This window comes from Pelmatolapia mariae, linkage group LG3_W, assembly GCF_036321145.2.
Source record: "Pelmatolapia mariae isolate MD_Pm_ZW linkage group LG3_W, Pm_UMD_F_2, whole genome shotgun sequence".
Taxonomy (NCBI): Eukaryota; Metazoa; Chordata; class Actinopteri; order Cichliformes; family Cichlidae; genus Pelmatolapia; species Pelmatolapia mariae.
The window spans coordinates 78,735,534-78,759,183 of record NC_086229.1 but is presented as its reverse complement, the minus strand read 5'-3'; the positions used below and the strand labels follow the sequence as shown (position 1 = coordinate 78,759,183).

At 40.0% G+C, this 23,650-nt stretch overlaps 3 protein-coding genes across 3 annotated transcripts; 1 reads left to right on the top strand and 2 right to left on the bottom strand.

The window, feature by feature from the left end:
• Nucleotides 1-2,109: 2,109 nt before the first annotated feature.
• On the top strand, nt 2,110-5,512 carry LOC134618880 (transmembrane protein 272-like). The gene is made up of 5 exons (XM_063464482.1): nt 2,110-2,194; nt 2,403-2,475; nt 2,567-2,617; nt 3,528-3,689; nt 4,400-5,512. The coding sequence occupies exons 2-5, from the start codon at nt 2,421-2,423 to the stop codon at nt 4,606-4,608; spliced, it is 477 nt and encodes a 158-aa protein (XP_063320552.1). The 5' UTR covers nt 2,110-2,194; nt 2,403-2,420; the 3' UTR covers nt 4,609-5,512.
• A 3,463-nt stretch (nt 5,513-8,975) lies between these two features.
• LOC134618870 (cornifelin homolog B-like) lies at nt 8,976-14,668 on the bottom strand. The gene is made up of 5 exons (XM_063464472.1): nt 14,459-14,668; nt 12,715-12,736; nt 12,259-12,372; nt 9,969-10,114; nt 8,976-9,729 (listed from the first exon to the last, which is right to left on the bottom strand). Exons 3-5 carry the CDS (start codon nt 12,368-12,370, stop codon nt 9,565-9,567), a joined length of 423 nt encoding a protein of 140 aa, XP_063320542.1. The 5' UTR covers nt 12,371-12,372; nt 12,715-12,736; nt 14,459-14,668; the 3' UTR covers nt 8,976-9,564.
• Nucleotides 14,669-18,370: 3,702 nt separating this feature from the next.
• On the bottom strand, nt 18,371-20,497 carry LOC134618866 (cornifelin-like). The gene is made up of 4 exons (XM_063464458.1): nt 20,387-20,497; nt 19,951-20,061; nt 19,231-19,376; nt 18,371-18,641 (listed from the first exon to the last, which is right to left on the bottom strand). Exons 2-4 carry the CDS (start codon nt 20,057-20,059, stop codon nt 18,546-18,548), a joined length of 351 nt encoding a protein of 116 aa, XP_063320528.1. The 5' UTR covers nt 20,060-20,061; nt 20,387-20,497; the 3' UTR covers nt 18,371-18,545.
• Between the last annotated feature and the right edge of the window lie 3,153 nt (nt 20,498-23,650).

The window sequence follows — 23,650 nt, the reverse complement described above, 5'->3', positions numbered from 1 at the left end:
CCAAACACATGCATCTGACCTTGTTATTCTACTTATTTGTTTTTATTATTTGTATTCATTTATTTTTTTCCCTGGACCTCATTGTCTGTTATCTGATATCAGTAACAGTGCTTGTGATTGGTCTTTAAAGAGTATAGGTTGCGTGAGTTTGACTATGTGAGTAGGTAGTGTTTGTTAGCTGTGAACAAATTGTCCTTTTGGGATTAATAAAGTTATTTGAATTTGAATCAAAACTTCTAGTTGCAAACAAAGGATGAACTGAGAGGCTGCAAGAAGCAGAATATAAAACGAATCAGCATTATATAAAAGTGTTAATGATTATTTTATCATTAACACTTATTTTCTGAGATCTTGTTTATATTTTTCCAGGTAGCATAATCGTCTACTCCATCTATGAACTACAACAAGAACACTACAGACACCGATCACTACTGCAACAAGACGCTCTACCTGTCTGCATTTTGTTGCATCACCCTGACCTACATCCTGACAGGCGTTTATGTTTTCACTTATTTTTTTGCCCTCTGCACCAACCAGATAGAGGTTTACGATGATGAGGCTCGGCCACTGCTGTGGCGCTAATAATATGAATGTATGTACGTTTGTGTTTTCCCCACTTCCTCTTAGACAAGTGAACCAATGCTGATGAAACAGATTAGAATGGTGTCACAATAATATATATCATATCAAATATATCAAACTATAATGGACATATACTAATAATAATAATAATAATAATGACGCTGGCTGTAATAAAATCAGAAGCAAACAACAGACCAAATATTATATTAATATTTTCATGTGTGCTTTTATACAGAACATAATTTAATGTTGGTTAATACAGCAACATGCAGTTTTTGATCTTTTGTTAGAGAAATCTTACTATTAACAATTCATACAGATAACTCATCATAGCAGAATAAATGATCATGATCTTCCGTGTTTAACAAACGAATATATTTTGTGTTATTAAATGTGTGATTTTGTTTATTTTCCAATATCCATGCTGTTTCTTTCTTCTTCTTCTTCTTCTTTTAATTGTAAGTAAATAAATAAATAAAATGGGTTAGGACAACAGGACAACTTGTTGTTGATTGGTTCTTGTTGTTTTGAGACAGCAGCTTTGATCATTGATGCGCGATGAAGATTTAAGCTGCTTCAAACTTCTCTTGCACCTCCGCTGGTTTGTAAGTTAACACCAGAGCACTATTACATTTCCTAGTTGTTTATCATGCTAAACACCCCCCTTTTTAATTTTATTTTATTTTATTTTATCTTTTTGCTTTGCTCTATGCTCTATGAGAAAACACGCTTCTACCCTGTGGGGCAAGAAATCGCCTGCAGTAATATTTGAAGGCCACTAGATGTCCTCCTAATGCCTCTACATCATGCAGTGAATAATTGTTATGACTGAATTTCGAATAACAAATTTTCTCAACATTATTCATTTTCTTTTCATTATTAATATGTATCCTTGTTTGCCTTTTGACATGACTTTTTTTCTACACTCAACCATCAGTCAAATTAAATTATAAAGAAAAAAACAGAGTGGTGTTGGAACTGAGAACAGGGCGTGTATTTCACAAGAAGCAGAAAGACCTCGTCCGGCACAGGAAGTGCACTTATACTCTGTCTACAACAATGTTTATGCGAATACGAGAGGAGGCTGATGGAAACTTCTTCAAAGAGTAAAACTATCAGTTAGAAAAGAACCATGGCCTACTCTCATAAGTGTCTGGGGTTTTTCTTCGACAGAGACATTGTCAGCGGGTGTTTACGTTTTTGCTCTGATCTGTGAATGCAAAAGAGACCTTTGGAAAACTGAAAACTAACACTGGAAAAAAGACACAGTGAATTTTCTGCAAACCCTGAGCTTTACCCCGCATTTCCTTAAATATACAAAAACAAACAAGAAAATAAAGGAAAACAGAAAACACATATTTTTTTTATTGTCAATTTGCTTTATGTAAAAGTGATTCAAATGTATAATTACCAAGGAAATGGCTGTACTTACTTATGATTATATGATATAACTGTAATGGGAAGGGCAGGCAAAAAGAGAACAGGCATTAAAGTGAAACGGTGTAAGAGGAAGTTGAAACAATATCATGCTCACATTGCTGTGTATGTGGCCACGTACTTGCAACAGTCCTTTTCTGTATCTTCAAATGTGTCCGGTCAGACACACAAACAGGTCGGTCTGTAACAATCTATTTAATACTTTTACATAATACACTTTAATTTGCTAATTATTTTAACACAGGAAAGGAAGTTCATGGGCATTTCCTTAAATCGTATACGATACAATTCAGTGCCTGGTTTAAAAAGATGGAAACACATTCACAGACAGACAAATATTAACAGCTTGAGAATATCTCGTGGCTATCTTTGTGTCTTTGTAGGTTCGACATATAGTTATCATGCCAGGGAGTCAGAGACCACAATTCGTGTGTGGACTACGAAACATAATAATAGGTGAGAAAGTGATGTTGAAAATCGTTGCACATGTGCAGATGGTGCATACTGCGATTTGTGACTGACAAAGCGCTGTGTCTGCCTCCTTCAGGATGTACCTTGGTCATTTTCTCCTTCACATTTGTTGCTCAAGGAATACTTGGTAAGCAAGAGATACTGTTATTGCAATGTTCAGATCAGAGTCATACGAATGTATTTTTATGTGTCACAAAAATCCCAAAAGTTGATTCTGTTCATGTGGACGTAGCGTTTTGTGGGAGAAACGTTTCGTCACTCATCCAAGTGACTTCTTCAGTCTCAGCTGACTGCAGGTTTCCCCAATCTTATAAACAGTACATTTGCACAGTAACTGAAACTAGTCCACTGAAGGAACAATGGGCTGGGAGCTCAGTTCCTTGATCATTAATATCATGATCATTGATCAACAACCACTGATCAAAGCCCACTGATCGATCGCCATGAGTACCATTCACAGAGAGTTGGGGAATGGCTGCAATCACAGCATTGTAAGATGGTGATGTACCCTTAGGCCCCCTCCTCGATTCAGAGATGGTCTTTCCCTTTTCACGTAAATGGCCTCCTTGACTCCGCGCTCAAACCAGCGTTCCTCCCTGTCCAGGATGTGTACATCCTCATCATTGAAAGAGTGTCCACTGGCCTGTAGGTGTAAATAGACTGCAGAGTCCTGGCCTGACGAGGTAGCTCTTCTGTGTTGTGCCATCCGCTTCACCAGAGGTTGTTCCCAGTGGATCAAGGAACTGACCTCCCAGCCCATAGTTCATTCAGTGGTGCTAATTTCAGTTACTGTGCAAATGTACTGTTTATAAGGTTGGGGAAACCTGCAGTCAGCTGAGACTGAAGAAGCCACTTGGATGAGTGAGGAAATGTTTCTCCTACTGAAAGCGCTACGTCCAGATGAACAGAATCAACCTTTTGGGATTTCTTTACCTGGATGACTGAGCATGCATCAAGACATGTCACAAAAATAATTGAAAAATGAAATAATATTTCAGATGCTGTGTTTTAGTTTTCTTTATTGTTGTGCCCCATAGGTTCAGGACTCTATGACTGTCCCAGACAGACTTTTATCCCTTTCTACATGTCCCTGTATGGGATCATACCACTCTTCCTGGCACTGAGCTTATGGTACAACTGGTGCAACACTTTCTGTTGGTCCATGACCATCATCTTCCTGTGTGGCTGGTTACTTGCAGGTAAACTTTAAATTTTTCTAACACCAAAGTAACCGAGCAGGAAAAGTAAATAACAAGATGATTAGTTTGAAAAAATGAGAATTTCACTACAAGGCCTGGACATTTTCCTTGTGAGTACAGGGAGACAAAAACATGAGCAAACCTTTTTAAATAACAAGGTCACATATGTAAAATTCCTCGACTTGGTTAGATGTTTCTGTCATCGCGCACTTTAGTTTCAGACATTTTGGCATTTTTGATTATTCTACCTAACAATGACCTCCCTCACTTGCACTAAGATTTATGTGCTCTCATATTTAAAATTACAGTGAACAGCTATAACAAAACGTAAAAAAATATAACAATTTTATGCCTGCTTCATTTGTCATGAAATAACAAAGGGAACAGGTCTTATCAGTAAATCAGTCGATTTATTTGAAAATTAAACTGATCATATACGTCACGCCGTACTAGCTCCTTTTGGATATATAAGGAGAATACACAATGTTAAATGACCAAGTGCTGTTGTAATTTTTTGCTAATAAAACTGAATTGAATTTAACTGAAATAAATATTTCTGTTGTTCCTTGGATTTTTTTTTTACATTTTTAAAATAAACTAATTACAGCAGCATTTTGAAAAAAGCTTGAAGCCAGTTCTGCATTTATGTAGAGGCCGTGCACGTCCATCACTCTCATTCTAATTTGATATTGTTTTTTATATTCTTCCAGGTAATATAGTCATCTACTCCATTTATGAACCCAACTACAACAAGAATATGACACAGCCTGATGTGTACTGCAACAAGACGCTCTACCTGTTCGCGTTTTGGTTCACCATTGTGACCTACATCCTGTTAGCACTGCTCTTTTTATCTTTTTGCTATTGTAGACAACGAGAGCCCGATGGTGACAATGACACTCAAAGACTTGTGCGGTAATTAAATAGAGATAATTAAAACAAGACAACAATTATGGCAGATGGTGCATTTAAAGACAGTTTTCCTGTGTGTCAGGGTATATACCATGTACATTCCACAACACTCTTTTAATATGTAAAAATATCCTTGGATAAAGCAAGTTTTAGAGTGGAGCACAACTCTACGTGACAGGAAGATGTGTCTGTGGCTGGACACAAACCACTTACTGTCCTGTTGCAGAAAGAGCAGCATTGTGTTTGCAAATAAGTCATGAAACAGTTATTCCCCATGTTCTTTATCATTAACATATCATGCTGTGTAGGAGTCTTGAGCCACCCCTATATTTTGCATTAATATGTTTATTAAGACATGCAAACATACATGGAAATACAGCATATAAGGTAAAAACAGAATCTGTATAAAGTCAACATTTGGTGTGACCATCTTTATTCTTCAGCACAGTCTGCACTCTCTCAGTCAAACTTTCTTATTATTTCTTTAAGTAGTCTTCAGGAATAGTTCTCCAGGCTTCTTGAATTCCAAGCTCTTCTTTGGATGGTGGTTGGATGATTTATAGGTCACTGTTGTTGTCATATTATCACGTTCACCATCGTCAAGCATCACGCACCCGAGTTTGCCATTCCCTCAACTGCTGTTCAGGTTTTCTGTCAGATACAGTGACTACACTGAAAATGAGTGAAAAAAGCAGCCAATGAAAGACCCTCAGAAAACCTGGAGAACTATTTCTCAAGACCACCTTAAAAAATTACAATTAAAAGTCTGGCTCCTTGGGAAAAGTTTTTTAAACATGAGGGGTGGCTCAAGTCTTTTGCACAGTGATGATATTACGTGATGTAATTAAATTTTAATAAAATGTATCTACATGTTAATTTATTGTCTTTAAATAAAAATAAATGAAATGTTATATCAATATTTCCTGTCCTTTTATTGGCTGATGCCGTCTTTTCCAGCCTGCTTCCTGAATAATATGAAATGACAATTTTCACACTAAAAGCAGGAGATGCATTTTATAAAAGCAAACTTTGTGCTGCTGAGAAACATGTGGCATTAAATTCTTGAGGTAGAGGTCCGAGTGGGTTAGGGCGATTGAGAGGAAGTGCTGTTATCTTAAAACAAAAGCCTGTCAAAAGTGTGTTTGTATTTACAGAAGCTGTTGTGTCTGCAACGTCTTCTACTGATAGTAAAACTATGAGAAAAGAAGAACCATGACCTACTGTTTTTCCTTGACAGAGACATTGTCAGTGGTTGGCCACGTTTTTGCTCTGATCTGTGACGCAAACCAGTTCTTTAGGAACCTGAAACCTAAACTACGTTTAAAACCTTAAACTAATACTAGAAGAAAACAGCTAGTTCCTTAAAAAACTGAAGCAAGAAAAATATATTTGCGATTTTGTACTTTCAAATAAAGAATTATTTAAAACAGTAAATGGCTGTACTTACTAATGATTAAATGATATAACTGTAATGGGAAGGGCAGGCAAAAAAGAGAACAAGTAGTAACGTGAAACACTGTGAGAGGAAGTTGAAACAATATCATGACCACACGGCCACATTCTCTGTGCTCATGTTCTTGCGACAGTCCTTTTCTGTATCTTCAAATGTGTCCGGTCAGAAACACAAACAGGTCAGTCTGTTACAATCTATTTAAAACTTTCACATAACACACTTTCATTTGCTTACTATTTTGACACATGCATAAAGTCTTCAGGGTTTTTTAAATTGAATTTTTAGCATGCTTATTTCTTTAAGCCGATTCAGTGACACTTTTTTCTTTTGTTCTTGCTAGCTTCCAAAACCGATGTATGTCAAGAAGAGCCCTTTACTCCCATGTGCGTCCTCAGTTACTGAATCATGTCTGCACTCATGGCACTGAGCGTGTGCACAGCTCCAAGAATGAAGTGCCAAGTGGTGCAACATTGTCTGTTGCTCAATCCCGATTGTGTTCTGCTGTTGCTGGTTCCTTGCTAAAAAAAAAATTAAAATTTTTTTTTTTTAACAACAGTAGATACCTGCTTTAACCTCCTAGGACCATGTGGAAATCACATTTTGGGTTATTTAGACCAAAATACTAAATTTTGCTCTACAAGGGCCTGCTCCACTTACGAGGACGTTATCCTGCTACTGTTCTATCGAAATTTTAAATAAATATCCTCATATATGGCTCTCATTTTTTTTTAGAAACAAAAATCGGGTTAAAAAAAAATCTGGTAATTCGTTGTTTTTACATTCATTGGGTTCCAATATGCCCAAATATCAAAGAGAAATTAAAAATGTATGCTGTGGAAGAGTTCGGGTCTTAGGAGGTTAAAAATATTATTTACAGACTGCACTGCCAGAATAACCAACAACATATAGACTGTGTATATATATATATATATTTATTACATTTGGAAAATGAATGCCTTAAAGTAGTATCTTAAATTTTTTTTACAGGTAATCTGTGGCTCTACTACAATTTTAAACCCAAATGCAACAAGAGCACAACCAAAGCCACTGTCTACTGCAGTGAGACACTCTGTCTGTTTGCATTTTGAAACACCAACTAGACCTGCGTCCTGGTCGCACTGCTGTTTTTCTCTTTTTTTGTTCTGATGGCGATAATGAGACTCAAATTAACATATCAGGTACCTAGAAATCACTGTGGAATAGACTGTATGTGAATTCTAATGCACACATTTATTTTATTAAGGTGTTGGCTTGAAGGTGAACAGTCTCCATTACTAGTTGGCATCACACATTTAAAAGTACTCATAAGTGTGACAGTGATGTTTCTTCACTGAGAACTTTTAGTGAAATTACCTCATTGAAACATATATACAGTTTACATTACAGTACAGACCTTATTAAATACAATTACATGTGCATTTTGGTGAGAAGCTTATATGCATTTTAATGGTTTCTTAAAGTAGGCAAAGTCCCTTTAAAGATCCCACTGTCATAAGGCTCCTCACCTGTTTGCGTTCATGCTGTACAATACTGCCACCTTGTGTTTAAAGGCGTCTGTGTCCTGTTAACAGCAAGCTTAGTGGCCAGTAACTAGTTTCTGGAGGTTTGCGCATGCACATTTTCGACCTCTGGTCTTTAATGGTAAACCGAGGGGAGACCAGAGTCAGACGCACGCTGGTCTGCTTTTACTTCTCTAAGATCAGTCATTAGCCTTCCGTGACTTAGTTTCATAAAAGAGGAGTTTCCTCTTGCTAACCAACATGTGTGATGCAGACAGGGGCGGATCTGCACGGGTGGCATGGACCACCCTAAAATAATCTCTTACCACCCCTAGTGCCACACTAGTTTTGCATACGACAGTACTAGAGAGAAACGTTGATGGTTCATTCTCTGCCAGATCCTAGTTTCACATTTCTAAAAGAAGTAAAATATTTCTCATGTTCCCAAGGGCGTAGATTTGGTTTTGGCATTGTTGGGGACAGATGATTCAACCACCGAACCCTGTTTCTTTTTTTTTTTTCCTTTTTGTCTTTGCTTCTTGATAAAAAAAAAAAAGGAGAAATATACTTGCCTACATATGCTATTCTACATGCTTTTAAACCATTTAAAATTACAATTCATAGTTCTCCTCTCGTTAACTGAGATAAACTGCTGGCATATTTGTTTTACATCTATACTACCCAGTCTCTCCTGGTGGACATGGCAACACGTTATTCATGGTTACATACAATTTTAGACTGATGTGGGCCAAAGCCTTGCATAGCCTGTAACGTACAATGACGGACACATTTTATGAGTGAACTTGACTTTAAGTAACTTACAGGTTTCTTTAACTCTTTCTGCACCGCTGGGTGAATGAGACGTTGACAGATCTTTTTTTTTTCTTCTTTCTATCGGGTTTGTTTTTCTTTACTCGAAGAGATCAAATTATTGGTGGGGACAATTCAATAATCGCTGGATATTGGTGGGGACACGTCCCTTCTGTCCATGCCAAATCTACGCCCATGCATGTTCCACTTTTTAGTAATTTGCACTTTTTATGTAATATAGCTTACATACAAACAAACGATGTAAAGGTAGATTTCTTATAGAGAAAGGCTCCATTCATGATTTAATCACTGAATCGTGACTGATTTAACTGTAACCTGAAGGCAACACATTTACATGTGACCAAATCTTCTCACCGTTAACAGTTAAAGTCCTGTCAGACACTAAATGATAGCCCTACAAACAAACTGTTTAATTCTATCACTTAATACATTTCAATTTTATTTAATAATTATTTTGCCAAATGTAGAAAATATTTAAAGCTTCACGTTCTGTTTGCGATTGACAGCCACTCAGAAAGCTGGTTTAAAGAAACCGGAGGTAAAAGCACTTCAAGCACTTCGAATCATTTAATCAGTTTAATAATTTCAACTTTCAAATAAAACAGATACAGTACTGTGCAGATGTCTTGACCCACCCCTCATTACTTTATATTCAGGACTGATCATGAGAAAAAGAAAGTAGAAGGAAGCACGTTACAGTGAAGTGCTGAAACTAACTACAATCATGAGTTTGTGGATGGAAGTCACCTTGTTTATACTGGTGATGGCAGGAACACAAAGATAGATGTAAATACTGTCAAAGAATAAGCACAAAGCAGTTTCCTCCAATACTCTAAAGTGTTGTGTGATTGGGAAGTGCATCAAAAATGAGCAATGGGTAATGACCATCACCCACTGTACAGTAAATTTACTATAACATGAGTATATAAAGAGAAGTATGGAAGGTCTTACTTACGATGTCCTTATCACTGTCATACCACAATAGTGAATTTGAATAGCTTTTATTTGAACACTGGTTAAACTGAGTTCTGTAGAAGAAGACTATTACAATAACAGCCACAATATTGTGTAAAATAGAAGTATTTTTATGGCCAGACATAAATCTTTCCTCATATACCATTCAGCACATTAATAAGTCAGCAAAAGTCAAAAAATATGGCTTCAGTGGTGACATAGACCCTTAGTCAACAGCCAAACTGGTTGTACCATATCCACGAATGACCTGCGTGGTGACCACAGTTGCGCTGGCGGGCTGGTTCTCCCTGATCTTCTGCTCACGATGCATTTGGCACCAGGCACACGGGTAACAGAAAAGTACTGTGCACCAGTCCTCACAGCCAGAACCCTGCAGGATGGAGAAGAACAAAATAAGCAACAGCGCTGGCATCCAGTCAATTAAGACACACAGATTTTCATTATTCTGGACCCAAAACAACACGACTAGAAAGAAAATCAAGCAGCAACCTCCAGGGCTTAAAAGTGAAGCCAATGTGGAAGATTCAAAACTTCACTTCCTCTAGTGGCCACCTCCATCTTTTAAATCTTGTCTGTAACATAGCCCCTCCATCCCTAACCCAGCCTTACTTCGATGTTGTGTTGCTCTCTGATGGACTGGCGGAGTAAGCAGGACACCACGCCGCAAATATCCAGGAGTGGCGCGCAGCAGCACCATCCATGTTTACTAACTGTCACGCACTGCATGCAGGGGAAACACCAAAAGCCGCAGCAACCTTCAGATAGAAAAATATACAGATTTAAACTGCACAACAAAAAATTTAAGGAGCACTTTTTAATCAGATTATCACATCCAGTCAGTTAAATCGTCTGGATATTGATCTGGTCAGTTAAGCAGCAGAGGCGGTTGGTTATCAGTTTCAGGTACTTTGATGTTAATGAAATTAAGAATAGCTGCACAAGAGAAACAACAATGAGACAACCCCCATAGAAGGCCGCTTATCCATCAGAAGGACATGTATCTGTTCCTTTATGCAAGGAGGAGCAGGATGAGCATTGCCTAAGCTATAAATGACCACCAGCTGGTGTAAAAGTCTCTGACCGAACAATCAGAAGCAGACTTCATGAGGGTGCCCTGAGGGCCTGATGTCGCTCCACCACTTGCACCCTGTGCTTTTCACAGATGAGAGCAGGTTCACTGTGAGCTTATGTGACAGATGTGAAAGGATCTGGTGAAGCCATGGAGAACGTTATGCTGGTGTAACATCTTTCAGCATGAGTGGTTTGCTGGTGGGTCAGTGATGGTCTGGGGAGGGACACACAGACCTGACACCCTGACTGTCATTAGGATGGAACCGTGGACTCACTGTTAGACCTTACGCTGGTGCATTTGGTCCACGACAATGCTTGGCCTCGTGCCGAAAGTATGCAGGATGTTGAAGTTGATACCTGACCTAATCCTGTGAAGTACCTCTGGGACATTATGTTTCGGTCCATCTGACAGATCCAGGTTGCACCTCAAACTATCCAGGAGCTCAGAGATGCCCTGGTCCAGATCTGGGAGCATGCCAATGTTGTCAGGCACGCATGCACAACAAAACTACCACTTTGAGCTGCTGTAATGAAATTATGAAATTGTATGAAATTATATTTAATGTTTCAAATGGCAGTGTATACTAAATCAGATACTTTTGTCATGGCAATAATGAAGCAAAGACTATAAATAATTCAAAACACAAAACACTGGGTCACCAACCCAGGATCATGACAACTTTGACAATTTTCACCCTTGTCATGTTTTTTTGGCAGCTTTGGTAGAAACCAAAAGACAGGAAGAAAGAGAGGAAATGCCAAACCCTGAGAATGCTGCCTATCTGACCTTCATGTGCTTTTAGAGGTTTCAATTAGTTGTCTGGGTATTTAAACACTTCTCATTCTTGCTTTCAATTTGTGTGTTCCCTGTGCATGTGCTTCCTCTTCGCATCTCATGATCTGCATGTGTTCTGTTTGGTCACCTCATTGAGTGGTTCATTTTAAGTTTTCAGCTACCATTTGTTTTTACTTTTTTTTTGGGATGGCACGAGTTTGTTCCAGTTTCCAGTGAGTTAAAATTAAAATAGTCCTTTTAATAACCTGCCTGTAGGTCCAGTGTTTGGCTCCTCATCCTCGCAGCCTTTCTTACTCAACCAATGAAAAGACATTTGCTTCTACCTGCAGAAACACCTTCACCACAGCATTTATGCCTCCACACTGTTGATAATGTCATTACATGTTAGGTCAGTCATGTTATGGCGTTCATTAAATTTCAGAAGGTTAAACTAAACTGCAGCACTCCTCTGTGTCGTCACACATGGCACTGCTGTCACAGTGGCATTATGAAGTTTTCTAAAGTCTCATGAATGTTTGATTAGACAGTAAATATTACGTCTGACTGTAATACTTCATCAATATAGAGATACAATCATATGTGAGAATAGAACTATCAGAAGCAGCTGAAGCACAAAGGCCTCCAAATGTTACCATGAAGCCACTGTGATCCAGCAAGTTTGCACTGGTCTACCATTGTAATGTTATTTGGATGCCCCAGTGGATCAAATAAAACGCTGATTTGCAGCTATTTCAGCTTTGAGTCAAACCACAGAGGTCTACAATTTTTAATATACTATTTAATAACAACACAAATAGGAGTTTTTACGGAAAGAGACATTAAAGTGTTCAGACACTAGTTTCCCAGTTCGCTTAGGGAACTCTGACTCCATAATGCTACTGAATGGTTATTGTTATGAGACAGTCTCAGATATTTTATCTTCTTGATTTTTTACTGCATTTAGACACTCTGCTACCTTATTGCAAACAAAGTCTGAAGAAATCGTTCATGCAGAAATCACTGCTGTTTGTAGAGTTTGCTGGGTTCACTTACAGGTGTCCATATCAGAGCAGCAGTCACAGAGGTCGGTGCTCCATTGGCTGGAGTTTTGAAAAGCCCTGGTGACTGTCACCACCTCGGTGGTCTGCTGGTGGATGGTAGCCATGACTGTAGGAAACAAGACAGAAATGAAGACACAGACTGAAATGTTTTAGTGGTTATAGCTCTTGTGTATGAAGACATTTAATGCTAGAATATGAAAATATGACAAAGGAAATTGGTTTTGAAACAGAGGCCACTGTGTGGCTATTCATATGAATCCCTATAAATACCTTGGACCAGCTGTACAGCTGATTTGTGTACAGTACAGAGGAAATAGTTTACCAAGCAAATGACATCATATTTACATTGATGTATTGCAACTATGTCTTCCTGAGAAAAAATACATCAAATATTACATTCATGAGTTCACAATGATTCACTTCATCAGTTTAAGAAAGAATGTCTTACCTTCTTCTTCTTCTCTCTTTCTCTGAGAAAAAACAAAATTGAGACGTTTGGGAAACTCAGAATCTCGCCACAAATCAGAAAGAGGAAGTGAAAGTGGAGGTCAAGTGTGCTAAAAGCTCCGCACGCGCGCATGCACACACACTCACACACACACACACTGAAGGACCAGGAGAGTCACAGACATCAAAATTTAGATTTAATATTTAATTGTGAATAGTAATTTCATTTATAAATTCTCTTTTAATTTCTTTGTTTTATGTAAATATCAATAAAGTTAGTCATTTTGTTAGACTTGGTGACATGTCCAGGGTGTAGCCTGCCCCATTGTAGCTTGAATAGGCTCTAGCCCCCCCACAACCCTTAATCAAAATATTGAAAGAGAATGGATGGATAGATTGATCAATAAAGTTATTTATTAGTTGGTATTTTTAAAAAGGAGGAAACGTAAACTAATATTTGTGAATGAACTATCTGACCTAAACATAATATAAGGATTTGAAAAATGGAGACAATATCAGGATGAGCCAAAAGCAGGACCCAAGGAGCAGACTCATGCGACAGTGAAAGGATTTTATTTACAGTGAAAATAGCAACTTAAATGAGGTGATGAGTGCAGATTTAGTGTGCTCATCTTAAAGAGGTAGATGGGGGAGGTGTGGATGAGCACTGCTGAGCAGCAGTCAGGTGCTCCTGCTGCATCTCAATTTTAATAGCGCTCTAGTTTTCATACAAACATGGCATGTCAGCAACATTGTGATTCCTTCTGTGGCAAGCTTATCAGAGAATTTACTCCAAGCACAGCATCCCAGTGCACTTCAAACCCAGAAACACACTCAGACAAAAACTGGTTCGACCCTCTTAAGGGACACTCCCACCAGAATTTAAATACCTGGGACTCACCACCATTTGGTCGTAGAACTGAAGAAGTTTTATGGATAAGACGTTAAATCTTTAAGAAACTTAAAGAAGTCCAGTCGCTTTCATTCCAACCTCGTTAGATTACCATGACCTGGATGACGGTGTCAGAGGTTTGTGTGTGGATGAGAGGAAGAGAGGACCCGAATGCAGGACTCGTGGCTTGATTGAAGATGAGAATGGTGTTTATTATACAAAATGGATGTTGTTACAACCACCAATGCTGGATGTGTACCTCCAGGGCACCTGACAAGGTGTTGTGGCATGATTTCTGGCCTGTGCCCTCAGGGGATGCAGTTGGGGTGTTTTGAACCTCTTTAGCACACAGCCACCCCATCTGACTTTTCCTTGGCTCGTGCCATGGCCACCGTCCTCTGCCAGGGTGGACCGCCCATTGCATCTGGTTGTCTGGGGCTCTTGCCTTTTGACTATGGGCATCCATTCCCTCCCCTCTTTCTCTCTCTTTCTGTTTCGTTTCTTTTTCTATCCCTCCTCCTTCTTGTCTTTGTTATTATCTCTTCTTCTGTCTTCTTCCAACCTGGCCCTCACCCCCTGTCTGCCATGGCATAATAACCACTCTGATAATAATGTGAATAATAAAATAAACTGAAATGACTAACAATAGGAGCCTATACAGAGTCTACAGCGCTCCTCTTAGCAAAGCAAGTGTGTTTGGCTTAACAAAGCATTCAGACCATGTGTTTACTAAAAGTGCCTGACACGACAGGTTTAAAAAAAAGAAAGAGGGAGAAAAGAGAAGTTAGAGATAAATAAGTTTAAATCTGGCTGTAACTAAATTATTAAATGGGAACAAATGAATACTGCTTACTTGTCACACTGTAGTTTAATCCAGGAAGCTTAATATTTGCAGGATTCAGTTTCTCTGAGAATCCAAATATGGTGGCGTGGTCCGGCCAGATGAGTGAAAGATCACAGCAAACAAGTTTACAACTTGAAGTACAGGAGCAGGGGCAAACATCAGAGAGCCTTAAATGTTTAAATGTTACCACAAATGCTGCAATAACAACTCCCACTCTGGCTTCTTCTGAATACGCCGCCCCGATGACGGAGCTCAAACACAGCTGAGTGGAACAAACTTCAGCCCCCGCAGCTCCGCCCCCAGCATACCAAGCTTAAACTAAAAACAGAACCAGCCCCAGCCTGCCCAGACCCTCACAGACAAATGGTCAAGAAGACAAAGTTTATAGAAAATGTTGCTTTTTAATATATTACTATTCTGCCATGATGTAGCTGGGCTACATTTTTATTTTGCAAACATAGAGGTTGGAGTGAAATCTTAAACATCTGTGTTTCAGTCTGTTAATACTTCTGCGATCATTCCAAACACACACACTCAAACAAACCAAACTGGTTACATTCATAAACATTTGGCCCCAGTATGTCCGTCTTTCACTACATTTACTGACATACAGACAAAAGAATGCTTGGAAGCCATGACTAAATGAGCTATATTTACTTAACCATGTGGAGGTAGTGTTGTAGGTCACAAAAATGCTGTTACATCCCACATAGCAAAATTGGTATGGCCCGGATCTGGCCCACACAATGTGCTTACACATGGCCCACATGCTGCAAAGAATGACGGCCCTTTGGTGGCCCAGATCTGGTTTGCCAGAGGTGGCCCACAAGGCCAGTTGCAGACACACTGCTGGCCCTGTGCTGGCCCAGAACAATTTCAGCTCTGGCCCCAGATGTCAGCCTAATGTGTACCTTAATCAAGCCATGTAATAACAACATGTGATGGAACATAATAGTGCAAAAGTACCATGACAAAACTCTGTTCAAACAGTGAATGGACTGATTCTTATATAGCGCTTTTCTACTCTCCCAGATTACTCAAAGTGATCTGTACAACATGCCACATTCAATCAATCACACACTTTCTCTAAATTGCACACTTCCTAACTACATTGACACACATTCACACTTTTGACATGCAGACTACAGAAGCCAGGGATCAAACCACTAACCTTCCAATCAGTAGGTGACCTGCTCTACCTCCTGAGCTACAGCCAACCAGTGGTAAACATGAGTAAGCCCTCACTAGGTTTAGGATAAAGTGTACACTCACAAACCTGCATTTGAAGCATTGGCTACCATAGCAGTATTGTATTGCAACATGGCATTTGGGTCTTCAAACTAAAATAGCAAAATAGGAACATAAATAGTGGCATCATTGCCAGACCTGGCCCACATCTGGTTGACATACACCCTGCCATGACACCAGTTATTCAGAAGTGCCAGCTTGATGCCGGATCCAGGCTAGACCTGTTTTCTATGAGCCTGAGCCACATAAACCAAACCACAATTGGGCCAGATGTGGCATGCCATCACATAAACAGTGCCATCTACGCCAGGCCTGGCCCGTATCTGGATGACATACCACTTACCATACCAGAAGTCAGCCAGCAGTGCCGGCTTGACACCAGATCTGGGCCAGACCTGTCTGCTACTTACTGGTGTAATCTGTTACTTGTAAGTAACATCATGTAACAGCAAAAAGAGCTTATGTGTTTTCAAAACCACGGCATCTGATCAGGTTCACGTCAGCTGGCATGTTATGGTTGGTGTGTGTGACCCTTAATAAAATTTAAGTTTTGCTTGAATGATGCAAAGACGATCATCAAATGTTTGGTCATGACAAGTTACTCATATAGACCAAAAGCCGATGACACCCAACTTTATCTATCCTTAATAGACCTCTCTGAATTGAATCATTACTTATTTTTAATCTCTGGCTGTCTTCCACAGCATGTCATTTTTTACTGTGTTCCTCCCCTCACCCCAACCAGTCGCAGCAGATGGCCCGGCCCCTCCCTGAGCCTGGCTGTGCTGGAGGTTTTTTCCTATTAAAAGGGAGTTTTTCCTTCCCACTGTCGCCAAAGTGCTTGCTCATAGGGGGTCATATGATTGTTGATGTTTTCTCTGTATGTATTATTGTAGGGTCTGCCTTACAATATGAAGCGCCTTGAGGTGACTGTTGTTGTGATTTGGCAGCGACGAACTCGTTCAAGAGACCTCCCTCGACGACCATGACGTCCCACTAGAGGCCTGGAAAACAGCTGGCAAAGGCGAGGTGGAACAGGATCTGATGGCGGTGTAGCAACCGCAGGGCCAGACGAGGTGGGACCAGACAATGGCGTGGCAGCTGCGGGACCAGACGATGGCGTGGAAGTTGCAGGTGGTGACGCTGCAGGCGACGGTGTGGAAGTTGCAGGTGGTGACGCTGCAGGCGACGGTGTGGAAGTTGCAGGTGGTGACGCTGCAGGCGACGGCGTGGAAGCTGCAGGTGGTGGCTGAACAGACTCCCCAGAGCCATCGGCTGACATGAGGATGTGCTGGCTGGGTCCTCCTGACTCCCCAGAGCCATCGGCTGACATGAGGATGTGCTGGCTGGGTCCTCCTGAACCCCCAGCTGACGAGGTGTGATGCTGGACGGGCTCTCCAGAGCCCCCAGCTGACGAAGCTTGATGCTGGCCGGGTTCTCCAGAACCCCCAGCTGATGTGGCTTGATGCTGGCCGGGTTCTCCTGAACCCCCAGCTAAAACACAAGACGACTGGATGGGCCTCTCGGACCCTCCAGCAGAGGCAGACTGCTGAAACAGTTCTCCTGAACTGCCAGCGGAGACAGACAGCAGCGTAGGAGCCGCAAAATGCTGGATTGGCTCACTCGAGCTTCCAGTAGGAGCTGATGCATGGCCAGAAGGCGTTGAGGCCCCTGGCTGAAGGTGTAGATGAGTGGCTGACTGGATGGGTGACAACACTGGAGCCTGAACTGGTGACAAAGCTAATGACTGCGCTACTAACTGAGCTACTGACTGAGCTATGGACTGTAACAAAGGTTGTAGTGATTCTGATTGTGATAGTGGCTGAGTGGCTGACGGGGATGAAGCCTGAGCTACAGGAAGCGGGGCTGATTGTGGTGGAGGTGAAGACTGGGCTAGCGGAAACTGAACAGGGGACTAGGCTAGCGACGACACAGAAAACTGAACAGGGGGCGACTGAAGTTGAGGTGAAAATGGAGTTGGCGACTGAGCTACAGGCCAGGTGGCTAACTGGGCTCCAGGCCGGGCAGCTAACACATATCCATGTGTTAGAATGGTCCAGTCAAAGTCCAGATCTAAATTCAATCGAGAATCTGTGGCAAGATCTGAAAACTGCTGTTCACAAACGCTGTCCATCTAATCTGACTAAACTGGAGCTGTTTTGCAAAGAAGAATGGGCAAGGATTTCAGTCTCTAGATGTGCAAAGCTTGTAGAGACATACCCTAAAAGACAGGCAGCTGTAACTGCAGCAAAAGGTGGTTCTACAAAGTATTGACTCAGGGGGCTGAATAATTACGCACAGCCCACTTTTCAGTTATTTATTTGTAAAAAATGTTTGGAATCATGTATGATTTTCGTTCCACTTCTCACGTGTACACCACTTTGTATTGGTCTTTCACGTGGAATTCCAATAAAAATGATTCATGTTTGTGGCTGTAATGTGACAAAATGTGGAAAAGTTCAAGGGGGTCGAATACTTTTGCAAGCCACTGTATTTCAGTTGCAAATATTATAATACTGTGAAAAGTTATATGAGTGGACAGTGTGACCTTACAATGTCCTTCTCGGTATCCTATCAAAGTTCACAATTAGTGAATATGACAAGTCTTTATCTGAACACTGGTTAAACTCAACTCTGCAGAAGAGGACAATTAATCTCACACATGATGTTGCATAAAATTAAAGGATTTTATTGGCCTGAAAAAGTCACATAGGCATTCAGCACCTTATATGACAACAGATTTAAAGCATTTTGGTTCAGCAGTGAACATAGCCTCTCATCACACAGCCAAAATGTTTGCATCGTATCCACAGACGACTTGCGTGGTGATCACAGTCGAGGTGGCGGGCTAACGGTATTGCCTGATCTTCAGCTCACGATGCATCTGGCACCAAACACACGGGTAACACAAGCACACTTTACAGCAGTCATCAGTGAACGAGCCCTGCAGGATGGAGAAGAAGAAGTAGATAGACAGAGGATGAAGCAGCAGGAGTTACTGTTGTTACCCCTCAGACATAAAAGTTTAGTGGGGTGTTGTCATCCCCTCATCCGGCAGCTGTGTCCCTGTGTAGAGCTGGGTAACCAAATATCTGAGAGTTTGTCAAAACAAGCAACCTCAGCATTTTTTCCTACAGTGAGGGCAAGAGAGTTCAGATTTGAATAACTTTACACTTCCTCTTTCTCAACTTAAGCTACTCCATTATCAACTCTACGGTTTGTAAAATACCACAAGTTTTATCCAGGTCACTTTTATAATGGCACTGCATGATATGGTTACTTTATGTCAGTTTGACCATGAGAGGTGAGGGTGAGTGAGAAAGATCTGCACAAAGCACAATTTGTGTGCATTTTATATAAATCTCATAAAATTTACATTTAGATTTTATGTTAGTTCATTTTACAAGCAGAAACCTCCAGGGCTTAAAAATGAAGCCAGTGCAGAAGTTATAAAACTGCACTTCCTCTAATGACCACATGTATCTTTTAAATGTAGTTTGTAACAGTATCCTCCATCTTTAACCCAGCCTTACGTGGATGTTGTGGCGCTCTCTGATGGACTGACGGAGTAAGCAGGACACCACACCACAAACGTCCAGGAGTGGCATTGCACAGCACCATCCATGTTTATTGGCTGCATCACACTGCAGGCAGGGGAAACACCAAAAGCCACAGCAACCTTTGAGGAGAAATATATACATATATAAATAAATATTTATTTATATATTTTATTTACTAATTTTTTTTTAACTACAACAAACCAACCAACCTGGATGTTCCAGGGGAGCAAAAAAAACTTTGAATTTTTGCTATTTCAACTTTCCCTGAATCCAACCACAGAGAGACTGGACTTCTATTTTATTATTATTATTATTATTATTATTATTATTATTATTATTATTATTATTATTATTATTATTATTATTATTATTTATTGATAGTAAAAAAAAAATTGGGACACTCTAAGTCTGATTTTTTATGCTATTGTAAAAGGAGTCATGAAGTTTGAGTTGAACATTTGAGACATTTCCACTCCAATTACGAAAAGTCAGTTTTCTGGTGAAAAATGTAAAATAATGAAAAACTCCATAATGCTACTAAATGATCATTGCTATCATGCAGTCTCAGATAATTAATTTATTCTTGATTTTTTACTGGCTTCAAACGCTTGGCTACCTTATTGCAAACAAAGTCTGAGGAGATCGCTCATGCAGAAATCACTGCTGTTTGTAGGGTTTCCTGGGTTTACTTACAGCTCTCCATATCAGAGAAGCAATCACAGAGGTCAGTGCTCCATTGGCCAGAGTTTTCAATGGTCCTGACGACTGTCACCACCTGGGTGGGCTGCTGGCGGACGGCCATGCCTGAAGGAAACACAGACACAGACTGAAATGCTGTAGTGGTTATCTGGTTAGAGAAATTCAACATGAAAAAGGTAAAAGACTGGTTTTGATCCATGTTATAAGTATAACAGGATGATTCCTGGTTCATATAAATCACAACAAATATCTTGGGCCAGCTGTACAAATGATTTATGTACGGCCCAGACAAAAGAGCTGACACTGTTTTTAAGCACAGATTTATTATCTCTGACTTCCTCAGAAAAACGTTACCACATATTACATTCATGATTTTACAAAGATTTCTGATTCTCTTAAGCTGTTCATCAATGTAAAATGTTTTTCTTACCTTCTTTTGTCTTCTCTGGTTCTCTGAGCTTTTAAAAGAAAAGTAAAAGTTACGAAACATCAGCATTTAAGCACAGACCAAAAAGAGGAAGGGGAGGTGGAGTTAGTACGCACAAACACTCCTAATTTGTACTGGACTGGCAGATGTTTTTGGGTTGCTTGCGAACTGCAGATGGCTGAGCCTGATGTAAAGTCCAGACTTTTTCTGTGAGTCTATCAGTACTTCTGCAGTCAATCCAAACACATTTGACACGAGAGGTGGGAAGTAACAAAGTACAAATACTTTATTACTGTACTTCAGGTATCTGTACTGTACTTGAGTAGGGATTTTTTCTGACTATCATTTACTACAAATATCTGTACTTTGTACTCCTTACATTTTGTAAAAAGGCTTGTTACTTTTGCTTTAACGCAGTTCTGTCATTGTAAGGCTCCAAACATCAAACTAATTAAGCCTAAACAGAAACATATGGCAGGCTGTTTATTAATTGCCAGAGGATGTCACGTAAAAAGAGATGACTGTGCCAAAGTCAGGGGTTAAAAGTGGGACTGTGTTTTTTTGTGTTTGCTTGTTTTTGCACAACACCGGAACGACTGGTGGTGTCTGTAAGTTGTGGTACTTCAGCATCTAGCTTGCGATACTAAAGAGGAGCGAACATAAAGGGAGTAACGTTTTTTAAGTGTCAGGTCATTTTAAATGCAGTGTTTCTATCAGCTCAACAAACAGAGAGAGGAAGAAGAGGGAGTAGATTTAAAGGTAAGGACTGCTCATTTGACTGGCTGACTGTCACATTCTCCTGTTTAGAGGAAAAGTCACCCTCTACAATGTGGACAACAGTAAATAGAGATACTTTTTAGTTTCCTTCTTTGGAGTGGAGTGGTGGATTGCCAGATGTTTTTGGGTTGCTCGTGAACTGCAGAGGGCTGAGCCTGAAAGAAATTCCACACCAGTTACTGTAAGGACTTTCCAGTAACTGCTATGATAAAGGGTGAAGAATTCACTGGGTCTCTGCTTCAATGCTGAGAAATGGAAACACTGCTTAACCAGTGAGCAGCAACAAGACTTATTCTATCAGTCTTGACACCAGAGGTGGGTAGTAACAAAGTACAAATACTTCATTGCTGTACTTCAGGTATCTGTACTGTACTTGTGTGTGTGTGTGTGTGTGTGTGTGTGTGTGTGTGTGTGTGTGTGTGTGTGTGTGTGTCAGAGCGTTTCTTTACCACACACACACATCCATACACTGCTTTTTACTTTTCCATAGCACCTTGTCCAACATTCGCACTCCAATGGACACATCTAGGACAACCTGAGGTTTAGTAGGTGCACCGATGATAGTTGTTATGACTGGGGGAATTTCTGTTTTTTTAAATGGAGATGAGGAAATCTGTGTTTGGTTGATTATTTCTTTGCTGCAACAATGCTTCCTGGCAATAAATCTTACATCGCTGTTAGTTCCCCTTAAATAGTGTCACATTTGTAAGGAAAATTATGAAGATGATTAAATGATTAAAGAAACAAGACATGTTGGCAGTTTAATTAATTTAACAAGATGCCATTTTTAGCTGCTAATGAGCTAGCTTGTGTCTTTAGTTGATTTCACAGGCAGTGTCGTGCTGTCAAAGCTGGTTCTTTATGTTTTTGGCTCAGACAATATGGTACATACCTAGTGTATGTCTTGCATGGGTTGCATGGGTACCACAATGAATTAGAAGGTGAGACCAAAAGTCAATAAAACCAATAAAATCTCAGGTAGTTGCAAACTGTTGCACGGTGTAACCGTGTAAGAATAAACTCTGCCATCTTTGCAACAGGTGATCAATCTTTGACATCAGCCAGTGAAAAGGAACATGCTCAGAATAGGTCACCGTGTTCGATTTTTACTGACAGCTCCAGAAATGAGTACACACAGCGCACACATCTGGTGTAAAGCTAGTGAAACGTGAGGAACAAGTCATTACATTTGTAGATTTTATTTGTGGACTCCAAATGTAAGCGATTAAAGAAGAAGCTCAACACAACAGTTAGCTTCTATTCTCAGGTATGGAAGGACAAGGCAGCTGATGTCTTGGCAGAAGATAACAGTATCTGAAGTATTGTCAGGTTCTTTATGAGGGAAGACAACATAAACTCAAAGTACACGTTTCTTAAAATTTATTAGACAGTTAAAGGTTTGTGTAACAGTTGGTGAAATGTTAGTATTTGACCACTAGGCGGAGCTCTTGTAATGATAATGTAATTAACGCATTTTATTTTGTATGTTTTATTTTTGTGTTGAGCATGTTAACATTTTCCTTTTTTGCATACCGGATTGGTGTAAAGTTAATTTGATACATGAAAATAACCGGTTAATTTTGTAAGTACAAGGTAAGGGCAGAGGTCACTTCCTGTTTTGGGAAGTAAGGTCAGAGAAGCTGCTCATGGTGACGGTCTAGCCGTGTAAAAGTCAAGCTAAGGAAGAAATAATAAGTCCTAAGTTCCAATTACACCGGTTTGTCTACTTGCAGGCCAAAGTGGTATGTTTGTTTATATTTTGTGAATTTTATATTGCAATGTGTTTTAATGCTGAAATATAATTTTCTTGTACATTTGTATTCACCAGTTCTACGGTGTACCTGTGTACGTTAAAGAAGCACAGTAAACATCAGTAAAGAAGAACTCTCGTGTCTCTCGTGTATGTGTACAAGCCGGCATAGTAGAACACTGCACTGCCCCGGAGAAGGCAACAAGATGGTTGGACCGAAGCTACTAGCAAGAAAAGCTACTAGCAAGAGACGCTACTAGCAAGAGACGCTACTAGCAAGAGAAGTATCATATGCTCCAGCAAAGGCATTGAATAAGTAAAGAAGCAAGCTAACAAGTGAAAGATAATCAAGCAAGCACAAAAGTCCGTGTCTTGGAAGTAACAAAAGCACTTGTAAATTGCTATCAAGCCTCAGTTCCATTTGATATTCAAAGTGACCTTTCATATTAAGGAGCAGCTAAAATCAAGATTTATCAAGTAAATGTTAAAGTCAAGTGAAAATACTATTAAGACAACATGGCAGATGAAAATGAAGATGCAATACAGCCCACTGAAGAAGAAAGTGCTGATGATAATTTTCAAAATGATGAAAGTAAAGAGCAGACAATTGGAGAAGAAACTCCACAGTCCTCAGTATTTACTGAAGGCACACAGTCAGAAAGCTTGCGCAGAAGCCACCGCACACGCACTCTCACTGAAAAGGCACAATCTTTACAAGAAGCCAAGTTAAATGACTTGAC